Source organism: Osmerus mordax, chromosome 13 (genome assembly GCF_038355195.1).
Source record: "Osmerus mordax isolate fOsmMor3 chromosome 13, fOsmMor3.pri, whole genome shotgun sequence".
NCBI lineage: Eukaryota > Metazoa > Chordata > Actinopteri > Osmeriformes > Osmeridae > Osmerus > Osmerus mordax.
The window spans coordinates 8,797,566-8,817,601 of record NC_090062.1 but is presented as its reverse complement, the minus strand read 5'-3'; the positions used below and the strand labels follow the sequence as shown (position 1 = coordinate 8,817,601).

At 37.6% G+C, this 20,036-nt stretch overlaps 2 protein-coding genes across 2 annotated transcripts; both read left to right on the top strand.

Moving 5' to 3' along the window:
• The first annotated feature begins 6,307 nt into the window (after nucleotides 1-6,307).
• Nucleotides 6,308-11,985, top strand: LOC136955182 (excitatory amino acid transporter 2-like). Its single transcript, XM_067248813.1, has 10 exons — nucleotides 6,308-6,437; nucleotides 7,024-7,176; nucleotides 7,380-7,630; nucleotides 7,719-7,827; nucleotides 8,073-8,199; nucleotides 8,482-8,715; nucleotides 9,850-10,044; nucleotides 10,298-10,432; nucleotides 10,574-10,787; nucleotides 11,914-11,985. The coding sequence occupies exons 1-10, from the start codon at nucleotides 6,308-6,310 to the stop codon at nucleotides 11,983-11,985; spliced, it is 1,620 nt and encodes a 539-aa protein (XP_067104914.1).
• Nucleotides 11,986-16,265: 4,280 nt separating this feature from the next.
• apip (APAF1 interacting protein) lies at nucleotides 16,266-19,563 on the top strand. The gene is made up of 8 exons (XM_067249052.1): nucleotides 16,266-16,385; nucleotides 16,491-16,582; nucleotides 16,697-16,797; nucleotides 16,911-16,959; nucleotides 17,070-17,187; nucleotides 17,468-17,603; nucleotides 18,424-18,591; nucleotides 18,731-19,563. The coding sequence occupies exons 2-8, from the start codon at nucleotides 16,529-16,531 to the stop codon at nucleotides 18,828-18,830; spliced, it is 726 nt and encodes a 241-aa protein (XP_067105153.1). The 5' UTR covers nucleotides 16,266-16,385; nucleotides 16,491-16,528; the 3' UTR covers nucleotides 18,831-19,563.
• Nucleotides 19,564-20,036: the final 473 nt, after the last annotated feature.

Below are 20,036 nucleotides of genomic sequence, written 5' to 3'. Positions count from 1 at the left end.
AGCGTTAATGTGTATGTGTTTGTGTGCACATGCGTGTTCATGCAAGTGTGTGGGTATGTATGCGTGAGGTCCATTGCCGCCTGTCCAACATGTGCTGTCAGTCATGGAGGATTTACCATCCTTATCCCCTACTACTCAGACTCAGACTCTGCATTCTCCCTCACTCCTATTTAGGACTCACCTTTGAGCCAACACAATTACATAAAGCATGCTGGCCAACCTAACCTAAACAACAACCCTTTCTGCTAAGGAAGGATGCTAGAGGGTCATAGAGTCTACACTCTATGACTTAATATGTGATTTTTGCCATTTTAAATAACACTGGGACCTTAAAAAAAATAGGTTTTCGAAAAATATATTATAAGGCTGAGAAACTTGACCTTATGTAGTGATTGTTCTAACGGTCCTGACTTTTGAATTTACACCACAGTGTCCTGTGTTTTCAAATGAAACTAAAAATAGTAACAGGGAAATACTTTCTCTTAGAATAACCCTTTCCCCAAAAGAGACGAACCTCTCACCTCCAGTCCCCCCCACCGGAGGTGTGTTTGTACAGTGTGTGTCTGTGTGTCTGTGTGAGCTGCAGAGGGGGAGGTGCAGGGATCTATCACAGTAGAGAAGGAAGACCAGGACCTGAAGCAGCAACTGAATAAACTTGCCTACAGAATTACTGATAATTCATTCTAGTAGGATTTAGATTTCCATTAATTTAACAGAGGAGCTACTCTCTTTAGGCAGTAGCTGATAAATCCTACAGGACAAGACAAGACAATACACTTTCCACAGGTAAGCACTACCCAATTGATATATAAAGTAAAAACTATAGTATGATGGATTGTGTATGGCAAATATGTATAGGCATGTTTATTATAAACATGCTTACAATTGAATGTTTATTGTAGGTATATAAGATTTGTATAGGACAGTACAAGTGATGGAAATTCAGCCTGTGTCCAGATTTAGCCAATGTCTTATAGGATAAAGGTAATGGTTGGGAATGCTGTGATAATGTCATGCTAATTATGGTTAAAGCATGTGACCTGTGTCATTGGCACAAAGGTCGTTCATTTTGCTCAAGTAATTATTGTTTTACTCAACAAATGAATCTTTGTATACATGCATGGTGAGAGAATGGATGAGATCTGCAAATTAAGTGAGAGGCTTTTACATTCAGAGACTTTGTTGCAAGTGCTGAAAAGACAAACACATGCACACGTTCATTCATCATTCACAATCAGAATTATAATGCACCTTAAAATGCTTTTGCCTAAGGGAACATTTTGAATTAAAGCAATGAGGATGGATGACATTTCTTTACTTCATTTATCAGCAGTCCACGTGACTGAATGCAGTGAATTTAAGTTGTTTACTTATAAATTGTGTACAGTATATGTACACCGAGATATTCTCCTTTACAAAGCATGCACAGTAAACACCTATGCAATGCAATGAGAAAAGTATCCCCTAAATGGTCAATTAACAATTAATAGGCTTTATGTAATAAAAAGCCTTTCTAAGCATTCCATTTTCAGATGCCTTTAAATGGACAGTTGCTGTGGTGATATAACATAAAATAACATGCTTTCATAATTTCCGAGTACTGTATGTTGTGGCCTTTAAGTGATGTCTTGTTCAGTCCGAACACATGGGAATGATAATGTTGGGTTGTCACCATTGCTTCCTCCTCTTACCCTATTTGATAATTCAACAAGTTTGATCTTGAATCCTCTGACTCACACATGCAAACTGATAACCCTTCATAAACACTGTAATAGCCAGTGAGCATTATAATGCAGAATGTTAACACATTCGATAATTTCTCATAAACAAAAATAATGTTACAGATAATAATTTGATTCGCAAACTGCAATGTTACTCACCACATTATCAAATGTTCTTCATACGTTTCATGAGCTCACAAAATGTATTTAGCAATTTTCTTCATGTTATTTGGTTTGTTTGTGTCAGTTTGTAACTATAAGAAAAATCATGTACATCCATTTGGTGTAAAGTACATCACAGTGCATCATGCCTTCAGAAAGAATGAACAACCATGAACTTTTCTACATTTTCCTGTTATAAACAATGTGTAAGATGGGCTTGTTTTTGCCATCGGTCTACATGCAATACACCCATAATGAAAACTGTAAAACAGGAATTTATGTGTTTCTGCTAACATGTTGTTGAAGCACTTTGACTTTGGGACTGATGTTGCCTCCACCATTCTTCATTGTTGAAATGGTGCATAGTTCCCCCTCATACATACAACCAATAAGAGCAAAATGTTAGTTGATTGTTAACAAAAATGCCTCAATGGCACTCCTCTGTTTAGTCATTGAATTAAACCCCTCCCATATCAGATACACGGATTTCATTGGCCCGGCAATTTTCATGTCGGACGGAAAACTGTTTCAATGGAAGGGGGGTCAGACCAATTTGAACCCCCTTGTCATGCAACCATGTCCCATGTCCCATGTCACATAACCCAACATTGTGTTATGTGAAAGGGGATAGTGCATGCATGAGATTTATATTCTATTACCCAGAATTTGAGTTACTATATGTCAATGGTCTTGACTAAAGACGCACTCACATTTGTGTAACAGTTTGCTATATAAAAGTTGTTGCAATATTTTTTAGTGAAAACTAAGAATATTGGGTAATCCAAATAACAAAACCTATTTGAACACTCAAGCAAATCATATTATTACAAAATGTTGTCATGATCAAGTTTCTCTCAGTTGTATTAAGAAAATGTCTGCATATGCATGCAATGGTGTGTGATGGATTAGGAAAGCTCAGGACAGATTAGTTAATTATAGACACCTGTTGTCTAAGCGTGGCGTGTGTGGTCAGGTGGCACAGCACAATGAGTACTCGAGGTTGGAGAATGGGCGGAGCCAAGCCAGGGGCACACGCTCCAGCAGATGACCCACCATCTGCCCTGAGCATCATCTCACTTTCCCTGATTCAGGATATGCACAGCTCAAAGATGGTTAACTTTGTACACCTGGATCAGAGAGCAGAGATCAACTTGCTAGCTCCACAGTACAATAGCTATTTCCTCTAGGAATCTTTTAGTTCATTTTATGTTTTACAATGAATTGTCTTCTTGAAGAAAAGTATTATATGTCATTCACAGGTAATTGGGACATTTGAAAAGGTAGGGAAAAAGTTGACCAAATTACATATCCACCTTATGTTGGAATTTTCCTTTTGGGAACGTTACATCTCATCAATGCACACTATTTGGGTATACAGCAGTGATCTTCCAGTTTTGACTAAAGTCCATGTGATTTGAATTTATATTTTAGTACTTCAAGTTCATCCAACACAAAGGATGGCAACACTAATACACATGATATGAGGACCTCATGTCCTCAGAACCCTAACACAAAGAGATATGTGTCTCCTACCACGTGTCAAGTGCAGTCAGTTTCCCTAGTGCAGTCCTCAGAGTAAGTTTGTTACTGCAGCAGAGAATGTGGTTATTATAGGGTGATGTATACCAGTGATGTTCAAAATTCTGAAGTGAAACATTTTCTCAAATTGGAAGCATTCCCTCATGGCTGAATGATTTGAATGGGAACTTTACTAGAACTTTCCTCAGATTTAATGTTGAATCAAATGTTTGAGCAAGCACATATTTCTTAGGTAGGAGTGTGAAAAACTTTGAGTTTGTTGTGGGGACTCATGGGCAAGCCAGACACATGGATCAAAAGCAGGTTATTCCGTTTGTTATTAGACCATGGGCTTGCAGTCTTTTGTTCTCACAGTTTTAGGATCTACAGCAGTGAGTCTTTAACTGATCATACATTAAAGGGTAAACAGTTCATTGCCTGCTTTTTGGAGGGATTAGACTGGAGGGGGAGAGGGGGGTGGCAACAAGGATTTTCACTTTCTGCGTACAACTAAGCTTAGCTGAATAACTCCGCCCTTCTTCTCTGGGAGCCCACAGTCCACCCAGACGGTTTCTCAGTTCAACTTTACATATGCTGTTGAATGCTTGCTTTTGTGACTACGGATACCATTCAACTACTTTCATGATCTCCACTCGTTCTTTGTGTACAACTGGACACTGAGAAGGTTCTGCCCAATCGTTGTTCAGCCCAGCGTCTGTACCTCCTCCTCAGCCCCTTTAACAGGGGATAAATAACTTTTTTGTGGATTTGGACTTGATCGCCAGATGGATAAATCGTGACTCCTCTGATCATTCTCTAACTTTATACCAAGCAATTCCTAATTCAGCGTCAGACTCAACTACAGGTAACATGAAGATGTTTGGGGACTTGTGGCTGATACGTTGTGTTGTTGTTTTGTCCTCTGGATGTTCGTAAAACGTGTTACTGTTTATGAACTTTCATCTGTGTTTATTCTATTATCTTATGACAACTGTTAGTGGCTGCTAGGGATTTAAAATGGTAGGATGACTTGATGCTGTTGCAGATCAGATGCAGATCAAGGCTTCATTAAGTAGTATGATGTATACTTCAACTGAAGTATATGAACCCGGTAGTGACTGGTATTTATTTGCATCCTGAAATAAAAAGACAAATGCACTAGCACAGGTAACTTGTATGAGACCTCTGATAATTGTTATTTGACCTTCTGATGGACACTTGGAGGTCATCCCTTTTTGCCAAGGTTTGACACTTGGTTCTCTTGCAGTCTTTTTATCTTTGACCTGCCTGCATCATCCAGGTCTAGCTTTTAGGGAGCTGTGTTGATAATCACCAGCCTAAGGAAAAATATTTGAAATCGCTACTATCATTAGGCTTTCCTAAATTATTTAACCGTCACAACCATTTTTAACTCTAACGGAATTATATACTTGTTGCATCTGTTATTTCTCACACGTTTCTTTATTTTGTCCACACGCCCAATAAATATGGCATTTAGCATGCAGTGTTAGCATACCACATTTAATGCAGCAGTGTTTAATTTTTGCAGTGGCTTCCACTTAAGTCAAGTCTTTATTGTAAACTTACACAGAGTTTGGGCGAGCAAGAAAGAACACTTTTGACTAAAAGGCCTTGAAGCAAATTGTAATCCCCTGTTCATGGCTCTGTAATCATGGCTTGGCGAGTGATTGGTGACACCTTAACATTTCCTGGCAAGCCCCTGTGTGGTTATGCAACTCAATCAGCAGTGTGCTTGACAAGCTAATTTTATCTTCTTTAATAAGCTTACGTCTCATTTGAACAGGAGCACAAGGTATCAGACTGGTCTCTGATTGACTTGGTGAGGCTCAACTGTTCCCAACCTCTGCCACGCCACTTGAAGAGCCTGCACCCTCACGTCTTAAGTTGAAGAGAGTTTGCATAAAAAAGAGATGACAGTTGTGCAAATATAATTCAAAGATGATTAAACATGGGTCATTCCTTCTCAAACCTCTCAAGTCTCTATTACAATAGCAATCTATTTAAAGGTGTGTGCTTAGAATCAGAGCCATGAGAATATGACAGTCTTCTTACTGTTGTAGGCCCAGGCATGTCACATGATCTTTGATACAATTCCAACACACATGAAGCACACATTTGTGTCCAAATGGCAGGAAGATGTTGAGTTACCTAACATCACCAGGTTACACTTGTTAAAGGATTTAAAGAGCTGTGGGGTGGAAGGTTAAGTCAGAGAGCTTTTAAGCCAGACCACAACAAAGCCAAGAGACTTGCTGTGCTGACGTGATCAGGCTGACCGATGAAAGGATGGGCAGAAGTGTGAGATGAGGGGATGACCTGAAAGTGAGGTCTGCGATCTCATAGGAACAAGATTACTGAGAAGCTCCATCACTGGTGAATTGCTGTGTCCTCAGACCAGCTCAGGAGGTGATCCTCCTGGATAAGCTTAAGTCTCTAACTGTCCACAGACATTTGGCGCACACATAAACACACTTGCAATTTTGAGTGATTAAATATTACCTGTATACACGTGCACAAACAAACAAATGTTTTTTAGTCCATGTGATGGAATGCGAAGAAAGGACAATGGGGATGTGGTGACGTCATAATTTAACTCTCTAATTTCCCATGTATTTTAAGTACCAGCAGACATGATAATATTGTTAAATAGTAGCAAAGTGAAAATGGTAACAAGTAGCAAGTGATCCTATTTTTGGCTGGTCAGCTTTAAAAAAAATAATTGTGCATGTTTTCCACTTACTAAAATGAATAGGAATACTTAAATGTTTTAGCAGTTAATAAACAGTTATCCTGCAAGACATATGTTTGATATTGTGTGATGACAGTGAGGCTATAAACAAATTCAAAATTCATCATAACTCTCTCTTTCTTTCAGTGCCAACACAATGCAGAAGCAAGTGGAGGTCAGAATGCATGAAAGCCATTTGGAACCCATGGTGGATCCTCCTGAACCTATGTGTTGGGGAATATGTGATAAAATTATGAAGAACATGGTTCTTACCCTCACCATCCTTGGTAAGTTTTCTCAATTTAATTTAATATGAAAATGATTGTATAAATAGATAATTTAAATATTAGGGACATGTTTACATTTCTAATAGTTAAAAGGTTATAACAATTCCTTGCCATTGCTACTGTAGCATCCACTGATTGCTGCTGATTGCAGTTTTTGCTTTAATGGATGGATTTTGGCTGTTTACAGAACAATCAAAACAATTTTGTGCAATTGTACAAAATTTGCAGTTGAAATCCTGGCAGTTAATTACCCAATGGTCACACTTATGTTCAGTTATTGATCACAAGCAAAGTGATGGTTTTTAGAAGCCTTTAGGCCATTGAAGTCTTGGAGGATCAGAAGTGGCTCACACATTGTTTTATTACTGACTCCTGCTTTCGTCTTTCCCAATACAGTCAATTGGGAACTAATGAATTGTCTGTACAGTCCAATAGATTTGCTGTCAGTTTGATAAAAAATAAAATCTAAACCCTAGTTTATTACCATAATAATGGAGACAGATCGTTTTCATTATTATGTATCTGTGTTACTTTGTGTACTTTGTAGGGGAATAATGGTCCGTTTGTGTTCATCTATATTTTTTAGGTGTGTGCCTGGGCTCCATATCAGGAATGCTGCTGCGGTACATTTCGCCGCTCCCCCCTGATGTCATCATGGTTATTGCATTCCCAGGAGACATCCTGATGAGAATGTTGAAGATGCTCATCTTACCGCTAGTTGTTTCTAGCCTGGTTACAGGTGAGTGCAGTTGAAAGAACCGAGGGTGGTCATAGGATCATATGGCAACAGATGTATAGGCTGTTTTGTTCCCATGACATTTTATTACCCTTAAAATCTTACTATTGCATATACTTGCTATTCAGATTCTTTATACAACATTAATTGTAACAAATCAGTGTATTTATTGATTATTTGGTAAATAAAACTGGACTCTTCTACAGGACTGGCTGGTCTTGACGCCAAATCCAGTGGTCGTTTGGGCACAAGGGCCATGGTGTACTACATGTCCACAACAGTGATTGCTGCTGTCCTGGGAGTAATCTTGGTGCTGGTCATTCACCCAGGGAACCCTAAATTAAAGGCTAACCTTGGTCAGGGAAAGAAGAACGATGACGTTTCCAGCTTGGATGCCTTCTTTGATCTAATCCGCAATCTATTCCCAGAAAACCTTGTGCAAGCCTGCTTCCAGCAGGTAAGAAGCATCCATAATTGTTTTACAAATTCACGTACACTGAAACTATGGCACATAATATCGATGTAATATCTGTTTCTCACCTTAGATCCAGACGGTCAGCACAAAAACCCTGGTGCCCACCAACAGGACTAAAGCACCACCACAGTTCACCATCAAAAAGTCCCTTCAGTTCAAGAGTGGGATGAATGTTCTAGGTTGGTACAATTACATTTCCTAATTTAGTAATTTGCGAGAAAATCTTACAGTACAAGGATATTTTTTTTTGTAAATTAACTCTCGGAGAGGGCCAATCTCAAGTCACTTCAACTTGTTCTGGACCATTATTTTTATATGTAGACATACAAATAAAACCTTACTGGTGCTTGCGTAAGATGCCACCAGAAATCATGAGTTTTGGTTCAGGGACAATTTCATAATTGATTCTTATCTGGAATTGTAGGTCTTATTGGATTTTTCATCGCTTTTGGAATTAGCATGGGAAGAATGGGAGAGAAGGCCAAACTCATGTTGGAATTCTTCAATGTCCTCAACGAGATTGTTATGAGGCTTGTTGGCATGATCATGTGGTAGGTCCTAACAAACTGTATAGCCAACTTAAAATAACCTAAAAATGAAATCCTCACCTCAATTAAATCAATAACCTATTTTCCTACTAACCTATGTTTGTATTCTCTCTTTTTTCTCACTCTCCTGACCTCTTGCCCTTGACCCTAACATTATCATCCATTTATTTTGACCCTACTACTTACCTAACTGAAACTATTAATCTACATAACATTACAAAAACACTACCCTCTCTGTCCCAAAACCTAATCCTAACCCAACTCAATCCAATGCCCAAACTCCAGGTATTCACCAATTGGTATCGCATGTCTCATCTGTGGGAAGATCATCTCGATTAATGACCTGGAAGTGGTTGCTAGACAACTGGGGATGTATATGGTCACAGTAATAGTGGGTCTCCTCATTCACGGTGGCATCTTTCTACCTTTAATATATTTTGTCATTGTTCGGCAAAATCCCTTCACCTTCTTCATGGGCATCTTCCAGGCTTGGGTCACTGCGCTTGGAACTGCATCCAGGTACAAGAGTCTCCTCAAAATGTTATTGAAAAACCAAAGCTTGTTGGTCAGTCCAGAACTATTATGATAGGATGAATAGTATTGCAATGGATAGTCAGAGAATGAAGAAGTAAAAAAGTAAATGGGTCTGACAAAAATAATTGTTATGTATATCATTCCCTGTATCCAAAAGTGCTAAAAAATCATTGACAAATTAGTGAGTAGCTTAAAGTTTGTATTATAACCTTGATAACACTGTCATCTGAATCAATTACTGAATCAATACTGAAGTATTCAGAAGTGGCAACCATAGATTATAACATAATTTACACAGTACAAATCATTTTTATCATTTTAAAGATATATATTTTAGACATTTCTGCTTTATTGTGATAGTGACAGGAAATGTAAGGAAGAGAGAGAGGGAAGAACATGCAGGACATACCTCAGGCTGGAATCAAACACCTGCATTAAGGCCTTAGCCTACATGGTGCACGCTTTACCTGGTGAGCCACCTGGAGGAACATTATCATTAGGCTTTATCCTACATAATGAGAGACCATGTGATGCTTTGAGGACCAAAGAATGTGCAAGTCACATTTGGTCTACTTTCGACAGAACCGCTTTACTGAAACCTGTGATACTTACTTAAAACAATATTAAAACAAAAATACTAAATTAGTTCTGTTCTGACTCAAACTCAAAGTTGAAGAAAATCCCTTTCAGATGAATTCATGGTCCACTCCACCAAAGTTGTTTGACAACTGCTTTTGGTATTTTTTTTCTTCATTTTAATAAACAGAGTAAATTATATTTTAAGTACATTTATATGTATAAATATAATGCCATTCTAAGCGTAATTCAGTTTCTGAAACATACAGTACAAGACATTTTTCAAAAACTTTACAAAAACGTAACTAAAATGTTAAGTTTGTTCTGTCAAGATTTATCTGTGATGGTATTCATTTGTTTATTTTGTTAATTTGACCTACAATACTCTTTTATTGCAATATATTTAAGATTTTATCATATCAATAATATTGTTGTGTTTATTTAATTTAGTATTATTTAATTTTGTGTTAGATTTGTGTTAGATTCTTAATTAATTTGTAATTATGTTTTCTCATCTCTTCATTTGCATGTGTTTTCTCTTAGCGCTGGAACCCTCCCTGTCACTTTCCGATGCCTGGAGGAGAACTTGGGCATTGACAAGAGAGTGACACGATTTGTGCTCCCTGTGGGTGCCACCATCAACATGGATGGCACTGCGCTATACGAGGCTGTGGCAGCCATCTTCATTGCCCAAATGAATGGCATCCATCTGGATTGGGGACAAATTATTACTGTCAGGTATGTCTCCAACATGACACTTCATTTTGAAATGTTTTAAGTATATTATAATTAAAAAGGTCTGAATTCACATGCCCAAAAACAAACACTGTTGTAGAATCTTTGACAAAATAACCTTTCTCAAGGTAACAATGTGAACATGCTTCTTCTAGCATTATGTCTTGCTTTTAATCTTTTAACCCTCGTATCTGGATACTTTTCGAAGGTCCTAGTACTAAGTGGAATAAACTATGTTCTGTGATCCCAACTGTAGTCTGACTGCCACTTTGGCCAGTGTGGGAGCTGCCAGTATCCCCAGTGCTGGACTGGTAACAATGCTTCTGATCCTAACTGCTGTTGGGCTACCAACCCAAGATATTAGTCTATTGGTAGCTGTCGACTGGCTGCTGTGAGTACAATGCCCAGTGTACACATGCAAACAGAGAGACACACATAAAACTGCATCATTCCCTAATTTCAGAAGTATTTTCAACTGAAAGATTTACCTAATGGCTCTTGTTTCTTTGTCTTTCCCTCCCGAAACATTCAGGGATCGGTTCCGTACCTCTGTCAATGTTGTTGGGGACTCGTATGGAGCAGGAATCGTGTACTACCTCTCCAAGGATGAGCTTGACATGTTTGATGCCCAGCAGGCCCGAGTAGATGAATTTGAGATGTCAAAAACACAATCCTTCTATGAAAACAACACCAACCAGTGTGTTTATGCTACAAACCACAACTCCGTCCTGCTAGACGACTGCAAGGTACATTTTACCTTTACGGATATAGAGACGTGCATGTAGAAAAATCCCCCCTGTTTCCAGTCTGTGTTGTGTCGTGTTGTTGTTAAATTTAAAAATAAATATTTAAAAGGATATTTTGGAGCAAACAATGTTAAAGGTGAACAAGCTGAATAAATATGTTTACATTTATTCCTCATTCACCTGTAATGAAAAAGCAGTTTTTATCAAGTCGTTTTCCTTAAATAAGTTATTTATTTCCAAATCTTATCAATATTTTGGTGTGAAGACCATATTACCATCACCACATAACATCTAAAAACTTCCTTATGAGAGTACTTTTCTTTACCTTTTTAGATATTGTATCCTTATGGAGTTTGCCTAAGGTGTATTTAAGGAACCTATTTTGTCTTTTATAAAGCATTGCTATGTGTTATGCTGTGATATGTCTTCGATGGTCAAAAGAAAAGGGGTGTGACGATTTTCTTAATTGGACATGTATTTGTGGCAGCCCAATCAAAATAATTAAATAAAAATGTTGGGCAAGTTTTTTATAGGTTTAGGGGTGTTCACGAAGACTGCTATTTCATTATATTTTATCCAAAATAACCAAAAATGCCTATTAAATCCTTCAATAGTCATTTATGGCAGCCATCTTTAACACATTACACCACAATATTAAAACAACAATGCTCTCATTTTCAGAGCATTTATTCCTTATTATTTAAATCCATGTGCTTTGCCTGTATGTGACAACTGTTGTTGTCGGATATATAGTGGTAATCAGTTGCTTTCTGGTGTGCTTTACATTTTTTCCAAAATCTTTTTAATTTGATCAGTTATTTAGTATTTTGTTGGGCAGAGAATCCATAACATACATGGCCAACATAGAAAACAAAAAAACTATCATTGTTTTGATATTTTCCTGTCTCTAATTAATTGCATTGAAATCAAAATCCAAGATACTTACAGTGTCTACTGACAGTATACAGAGAGTATTCACATCTTTTAGTTTTAAAATCTTCAGATTCACAGTAAATAGATGGCCAAAAAGTATTGACACATTGGTTTCTCTGCTCCCAACCCCTGACAGTTTATATATGACTGTGCCTTGGTCCCAAAGTTAGATGTCCCTGGTAATTGCTTTCAGGTAACCATGGGCAGAAATGGCAACGCTGCAGATTTCTCTCTTGTTGAGGAGGAACCATGGAAACGCGAGTAAAGTAGATCAAGACCCTGCTCCGCCTTACCCTGAGTTCCACAAGCTTTTCTCTCTGCCGACAAAACAAACACGATAAATCAAAAGTCAGAGTGAACTGAACTAGTACACAGCTCAGTATGGGTCCGACATTCTGTTTTCAGTTGTCTGGCCAGAGAACCTACTGTACCATAACGCGTTATGGTTGATACTTTTGTCCCAACTGATTTATGAGTAATATCCATGATATATATTATAGAAATAGTGCTTACCAGGCACTATGCTGTGAGAAAGATCCCTTCAGATGGCTGTATTGTGAGCCTTATTCAATGCTGCATGCTCTCTGATATACACAGATTAGTGATGTATTTTCTGCTGTTGTTTTTTCTATTAAAGGATCTGTTTTGATTTGGTTGCAGATCAGAAAATACAATATGTGCTCATGAGATAGGTTTCTAAGTTTCTACTGTACAAGGACTTAAGTATACTAATAATTTCTACTCTGTCAGGTAAACATTGCTCATTTATTTTTTAGTCCAAGTTATGTGGATCCACGGCATCTTCAATCATCTTATCAAATGTTCCATAATTGTTTATTATTAATTGGTTATCAACTTAATTCATCCATGCTTTCCAGAGTGGCTTTGACACCTTCAAAACTTGCTGCCTTTTAATAGCACTAAGTCTGAAATAACTTTGAAAGCCTTGGTAATGCATACTCTGGGAATTCCCAAGACAGACAAGAACATGGGAAATATGTTACAACCTTAATAGTTTCAGGAGTGCACTGCCCTTCAGTACACATGAGCATTAGCAGCAAACAGGTTCTGAAATTGTGAAAAATCAGCAGGGTTAGTAAAGGGAAGCTGACAAATAAACTAAATGGAACCCCTAGTGACAGAATGAGAGAAATGCAGGTTAATAAGGAAACAAATGCTTCAATACCTTTGACTGTTTTGACTTTAAGGATTAAACTCTGGTGTCGGTACACATGCTCAAGCCACTAGCACTAGAGCTTACCTCTAGACTTAACCTTCTAAAGAGGGGTGGAGTTCTTCTCTAAATGCGGCAGCATATTTATAGACAGCGGTCAAAGCAGGAAGGGGTATTAGGAGAAACGTGTAGAGGCAGGTACAATTGTTGGATTCAGTCCTATACAACAGCACAAATACACCAACCATGTGTATTAATCTATTTTTTGTTGTCTGTATATGTATATGTCTGTTCATCTCTGTCCAAGTGTGTATATTAATTTGTTTGTGGATATTTGTGTGTGAGAGAGAGCAAGAGCGAGAGAGAGACAGAGGGATCAAATAGAGAGTAAATAGACCGACGTACAAACTGAGAGAGACAGAGAATACAGGGTTCATACACAGGGTTCAAGCTTGTTACTCTGCAGTTCAGTGCACTCTATCCATGCTGTGTGTTTTCTTTCAAATTGTTTATTTATTTGCTAAATGAACAACCTTGCCTTGAAGATGTCAACTGCAAACTGCAGTTAATGTGATGATTATGACAATGTTGATTTACAACAACATTTTCCATATTGTTAGAAATGTAGTTCTGAGCAAGAGAAAGTCCAGTATCAACTCCAGCAAAATACTAGTGGCACAATCTATGAGGAAGGCTGGGCCATCCTTGTTGAAAAGGTTGTGAATTATTCCCAGAACCTACTGTATATGCAGTGTCGACATGCTAAATGTAAAGACACCAGGAGTAGCTTGCCATTAAGGACAGGATCAATCTGCCACTGGAATATGTGTACAGCAGTGCATCGTACATTCACTTGGGTCTGGACCAATAAGATTGCGCAACAAAAAATTTGACCTTGCAGTGAATGCTGGGGAGGGTCATTACAGACTGCTGAATTCAACACAAGTAGTCTGTAAAAATCATTGAGATAGAAACCAAAACATTTAGTAATTTTGCACCATCTTATAATTCCACAATTAAAGTGCCTCCTTGCACTTTGTATACATATTCTAGAACAAGTACATATGAAATGTATAGAATTCTGGCAATTTTTGTCACTTTTTGCTATCATAACCTCTGTTCAGGTTTTTGAATAAGATACTGTACAGTAGGAACACCATATAACCAATTTAGAGTGATGTTGCTAGACCTTTTATTTTGGATAGTGATCAACTAGTTTCATATACATTTACATTTCATATATTCATATCCCATTGTTTTGTCTTTTTTCAGAAAGCTAGATAATGTTTATACCGAATTTAATCAGCAGTGTTGTTGACAGACATACTGAAAAGAGAACCGTTTTTCACATGTCTACTGTGAACTGGGTGGCGTTATTTGATCATTGTTAACTTTTGTTAGAGGATAAAGTCAAATTAACTTGTGTAATATTCTCAGAGCTAAAGCAAGACAAGGTGCCTGGCAAAAATACCAGCAGCTATGTCTACGTTTTTTAGCTGAATCTCAGAATGCAAAGCAACCATTTCAGTTATGAAACATACTTGAGTCTTAACTTAAATCTTGACATGCATCTTCAAAATCTACCGTAGATATCAGGAGTTAATTTAGAACAAATTTTTTGTTACATCTTTCTTAGTATGTCTTTTTCCTCTTTTCATTTTTATATGAATACTTATTTTAAAATGTAAATTTAGATAATCCTACTTGTCTATTTCGTATCTGTTTTTGATTCAATGCACATATTGGTCCAAGATTGTATAAAATGGTTGTCCTCACTGTTGTCTGACCTCTTCAATTGTAATTTCGCTTTAGTTATATGTTTGACTGTGTGAATGTGGATGGGAATGAAAGCTAAACAAAAAATGATATTTATTTTATTAAGACAAATGGACATGTATTTTACTACTTCTTGTATACATGTAACTATCAAAGCAATAAATGTTTATTGGTGAGATGAATGTGTCTTTACTTCACCAGGGGGTGTTGTGAAATAGGATACTGAGTATCAAAACATAATTTGCATAGTTTTAAGACTGGATGAACTATAACAGCTTTTGCTAAATATACAAATAAATGAATATTGCAAACAAACTTACTATATAAATAATATCTTTCATCAATCACCTTCGAAGCAAAATCACAAGAATACCTAAAATTCTCTTATTTTAGTACATCTCGACCTCGCTTTCAAGGTCGACCTTGACCGTCAAATAAATGTTTGTATCCATAAATGTAGACAACAAAAGTAAATCAAAACACTTGTTTGGGGATTTTTTTTCTCCAAACACCATTTAGATACTGATGAAAACTGTATGATTATGATTCTCACAGTGATTTCTACACAATAAACAAGGGATAGACGCAAACGAAAATAGTTCACCGTTCATCAAGTGAACAAAAAACAATAATAGCCTAATAATTACCAATTACATTAAGTTTTCTCATTATGGGGGACACCCTAATTTAAGTTTAAGTTCGGTGTTCTCGAAGTATTTTTAATTAAAAATTATGTAGTCTTTAGATTTAGATTATATTCAACTTTATTGAACAAGTACAAGTACAGTACAACGAAAGGCATGGTAAACAAATGCCCATCCTTAACCCATAAGTTTCAACGTGACAAACAGTCCAAAAATCAGTTTTTCAAAGACTTAACTTTCACATCACGATATAGTGTTTTAACATGTTTTGTCTTTCATCTGCAGCATATTCCAATTCAATTTCCAGGAAAGCTCCTCCAAAGGAATAACTGTAGAAACGCAGATACCTCATTCTTTCTGTGTGTACTCATCTGAAGAGATATTTTCCCTTGGCTTGTTTTTGGACAGGAATTCTTCTTGTGCCCCCTGCTGGCCTACTCAGCTAGCGTCTACTTTCTGGGTATTGTTGTCTATACCCTCAGATATCAGACTCTGTCCTTCAGTATTAGATGCAGGTGAATGTGGAATTAGGCCTGTGACCTAAAGGAATGTTTTGATAGCCAAATCACAGATAATTATTGAAAAAATGAACACACCAAAAGAGTAGACTAGAAACTTTTTTAGACTGAACTTTTGCTCATAACAAGGTCTGTAGATTTGCTCGAAAAATCAGATAAATATTTCTGGAAAGAGACATTGCTGTTGAGTTTATCAAATTAGGCAAACTATTAGGACGCTTTGAGCTCCACAAGCTAAGGGCCGTAGGTCCAACATATTCGAGAGAAGGCAGTAGGTCTACAGGCCGATACATTAAAAACTCTCTCGATAGATTAATAGCACTACAGGTAAGAGGACACTTTTGTATTTAAGATTTTTGGCTAAACCATCCCTGCAAGTTCTGAAGTTGGCCTAAATGCTGCTATCACGGTCCAGTCCAGTAGGTGACACTGCCATAAACGTTTGAACAGCATCACAGAATGATTCTGTCGCACAAGTATGACGATTCATTCACTTTAATAACGTTGTAGCTCCTAGATGTCGAGTGCAATGTTCTTGCGATATTAGTCCAAGGTAAGACTGGACAATGTCCTCACAATGTATCAAATGCAAATGTAAATGTTATTTACTTGGTATATACACATGTCATGTGTGTAATTGTAATGGCTATGTTGCCAGGGAGAACAAGCAATATCCAGGCAATACCTACAACGGAAATGTCTTCGCTATGTGACACAAGCAATGGAGAGAGTCATGCTGATCCATGCCAGGTAATGGCCTCAGCTATCAAACTCATACCAAGATGTAGTAGTAACTTGTTATCAACATCCATTAGTCTAGAAGCATGGGTTTATATGTTAGAAAATATTTGGTTCATGTTTCAGGATAAGGAACATCCACGGATGCTCATCCCAGAATTGTGTCGGCTCTTCTATCAGCTGGGCTGGGTGACCGGGACAGGCGGAGGGATAAGTTTGCGCCATGGGTAGGACTAAGTATTTTCATGTTACTACAATTGAATAACAGCGACATTGAAATACTTATTTTTTTTTGTGAGTATCCTTTTATTTACGACTACATCTCTGTCACTGCTTTCAGAGACCAGATTTACATTGCTCCTTCAGGGGTCCAGAAGGAGAGAATACAGGTGGGTGCTTTATGCTAGTGTACATAGATAGAATTCAGTGTTTAACTATTTTTGTGTGTGCGATTTTGACAGGACATGGTTTATGTGTCTGTGTAAATGTGACTCTGCAGCCAGAAGACATGTTTGTTTGTGATGTGGCGGAAAGAGACATCAGTTCCCCTCCTGCCTGGAAAAAGCTGAGAAAGAGCCAATGCACCCCTCTGTTTATGAATGCCTACACAATGAGAGGTGAGACCCCCACCTGCAAGGATCAAATACGTATGTAGAGAAAATGTAATAGTCCAGAGCAATGTAGGCATACTATGTATGCCAAACAATAAAATAATGTGAAGGACACAGCAGTCTGGGCCAGTCGAATTGGTGTGATAAATAAGTTACTTCACTGTGTTATGAAAGCTGTATGCTTCATTGAAGCAAAGATCATGTGAATGATGCAAAAATGTGTCCCAGCTTTTCACTGTAAAATGTTTAAACTGTATGTGCTCCTGTACTGTATTCTAATGCTCAGCGGCCCAGGCTGTCATACACACCCACTCAAAGGCTGCTGTCATGGCAACATTGCTGTATCCTGGCAAGGAATTCCGGATAACTCACCAGGAAATGATCAAGGGAATTCGTAAGGGCAACTCCGGCACCAACTACAGGTGGGCATCTTCAGGCTGCTTTTAAATTAAGCAATATCACATGAGAGGGAGTGCGTACTTGAAATAAGCCTGGCTGTGATTCGGTAGTAGATCCGAGGCAGCAGGCCGTGTGCTGACAATAATCAAGTGGTGCTTTTATTCAGAAATAACCCACAACCTTGTGTGATACTGTTCTTACACAACAGTTCTACTAGCACCATTAAGTGTTATTCTAGTTTACACAACTGTTTAGACAACAGATTATTTTTTATTATTTAATCATTTATTGGGCTCACATCAAATAGTTCTGCAACTCTGCTGGGCTGCTGCAAAACAACACAAACTTTTTTGTTTCACAAAAGCAGATTGTGTTTACTATTTTTTTTTTTATAGATGGAAAACGGTAATGTAATCGGGAGAAATACACGTTTAGGTAAAAGGCCCAGTGCTTTTACTGCCATATATCATCACTCATGGAATGCCTTGTGTCCAATCAAATTAGTTGGTCGGTACTAACTGTTGTATGAGGTACAATGATACAAATATCCTATTGTGATGGAAAGGAAGGGTTGTATATAAAAAATGTATAGATCTGTGCAAAGGTCTAAGACATACATTTTAAAAAGTAAAACAAAAATGACACTGCCTCATTTGGGCAATGAAAATAAAAGTAGTGTTCTGTTTTCATGTAAATTTCTGTATGAATATCTTAATTAAAAAATTCCGTCCATGTTTTCCATAGTATTGGAACATATTAGTCAGCATGGGATACTTTGCATTGATCAACAACAAGAGTTAAATAAATCTATGAATTCACTGTTGATTGCCTGTGTATTGGCAGATACAATGACACACTGGTAGTGCCAATCATTGAGAATACCCCAGAGGAGCAAGACCTGAAGGAGCGTATGGCACTAGCAATGGAAGAATATCCTGAAGCTTGTGCAGTCCTGGTCCGTCGTCATGGCGTCTACGTGTGGGGAGAAACCTGGGAGAAAGCCAAGACAATGTGAGAATTATTGTCCTCACATTAACCATCTTATGTATTGTACTGTACATAAATGTTTAGTTTTTTTGTTTTGAAGAATTTGAAAAGGCAGTTATTTCTGAATATACTGGGATTGAACTGACTGATTTGTCTGTTCCAGGTGTGAGTGCTACGACTATCTTTTTGACATCGCTGTCCAAATGAAACAGTGTGGACTTGATCCTTCTGCGGTCCCCTCTGAAGAGATTGACATTGTTTGACGATAGACATAACTGGTGCATGATAAACATTTGGGGCTTTAATAGATCTTTGTAAAGCAATGCAGATTTATGGTTGTTAGGTTGGGAAGTTTGGTATCATATGATTACGTAGCCTAACTGCTTGTCCTTTATTTGCCTTTTACTGTTCCTATTGGTGTGTGACAACTACAACACTTTTTCATGCTAGTTGTGTCAGCAGGTTTCTTTGGTCCAACTGTTATTGACAAGATCTTTGGTTCAGAAGAAAGGCTACGTGTGCTTTTCTTCCAGCCCAGAACTAAGACACTTTTAAAAGTTAAAGTGTAGTGGTGCCATTGTTGTTTGCCAGAAGGAACTGTATTGCATGGTTGGGTGGATTTTCACTTTTAAATGATATGCATTGTGTGTTTTCTATTCAAGAACTATAAGTACACGTGATGCTCGTGTTTTAAAATAATACAAAGCTTATTACCCAAACTGTTAGCGATCCCTTGTCGAACACAGATCATTGGTAATTATGCAGTGGATCAGATGATGAGCAATAAAGAAAATGTTAATTTGCTAAGCTTTATAAATCAACAGAGAGATGTGTGACAGCCTAAGAGCTTTTTAAACAATGAGTTATGCCCCAGTGTTGTGGCATCCACATCTCATGGGAAAAGGAACACTCAATGCTAAGCCATATTTTTTTTATTGATCATGAAGTAAATGTGTTTGATTTTTAAGTTAAATAAAAGCCTTGTGACACGCTCAATGGTAGTATTGACACTTAAAACAGTATCTTCACAACTCTTAACACACACAGCACATTCTTTGTTGATCTGTCAGTAATGTTCATTTTAAATTTAGTACTGACAGTTAGGCAAGTAAAACATTTGAACTGACACTAATACTTTAACAATGTAACGGCACTTGAATTGCCTCACTGCATCACTACACTGCAAAACGGCATAATTTTTTTTTGTTGATAAAATAATGCTATTTTCTTAGAATAATTGTACTCCTACAATAAACAGTAAAACATCACACAACTCACAGTATCAGCCAAGCAACAGATCCTCTAGGACTTGATGGTTTAATGCAGAAACCTAATATGTACCACCCTCCCTCAAATATTCTACAGTAGGACATTCACAGATTAACTCTTAACCCTTGTGTTATCTTCAGGTCATTCTGACCCATCAGTCATTGTGACCCACCGTCGTATTGCGACAACACAAAAACAAA

What these genes read in the sequence shown, in the direction of transcription:
- apip (XM_067249052.1), top strand. Translation starts at nt 16,529, where the DNA reads ATGTCTTCGCTATGTGACACAAGCAATGGAGAGAGTCATGCTGATCCA. An exon ending in GAATGCCTACACAATGAGAG is followed by an intron (nt 17,188 to 17,467) that starts GTGAGACCCCCA and finishes TCTAATGCTCAG; the next exon opens with CGGCCCAGGCTGTCATACAC. An exon ending in TGGGAGAAAGCCAAGACAAT is followed by an intron (nt 18,592 to 18,730) that starts GTGAGAATTATT and finishes TGTCTGTTCCAG; the next exon opens with GTGTGAGTGCTACGACTATC.
- LOC136955182 (XM_067248813.1), top strand. Translation starts at nt 6,308, where the DNA reads ATGCAGAAGCAAGTGGAGGTCAGAATGCATGAAAGCCATTTGGAACCC. An exon ending in TGCAAGCCTGCTTCCAGCAG is followed by an intron (nt 7,631 to 7,718) that starts GTAAGAAGCATC and finishes TTCTCACCTTAG; the next exon opens with ATCCAGACGGTCAGCACAAA. An exon ending in CTTGTTGGCATGATCATGTG is followed by an intron (nt 8,200 to 8,481) that starts GTAGGTCCTAAC and finishes CCCAAACTCCAG; the next exon opens with GTATTCACCAATTGGTATCG.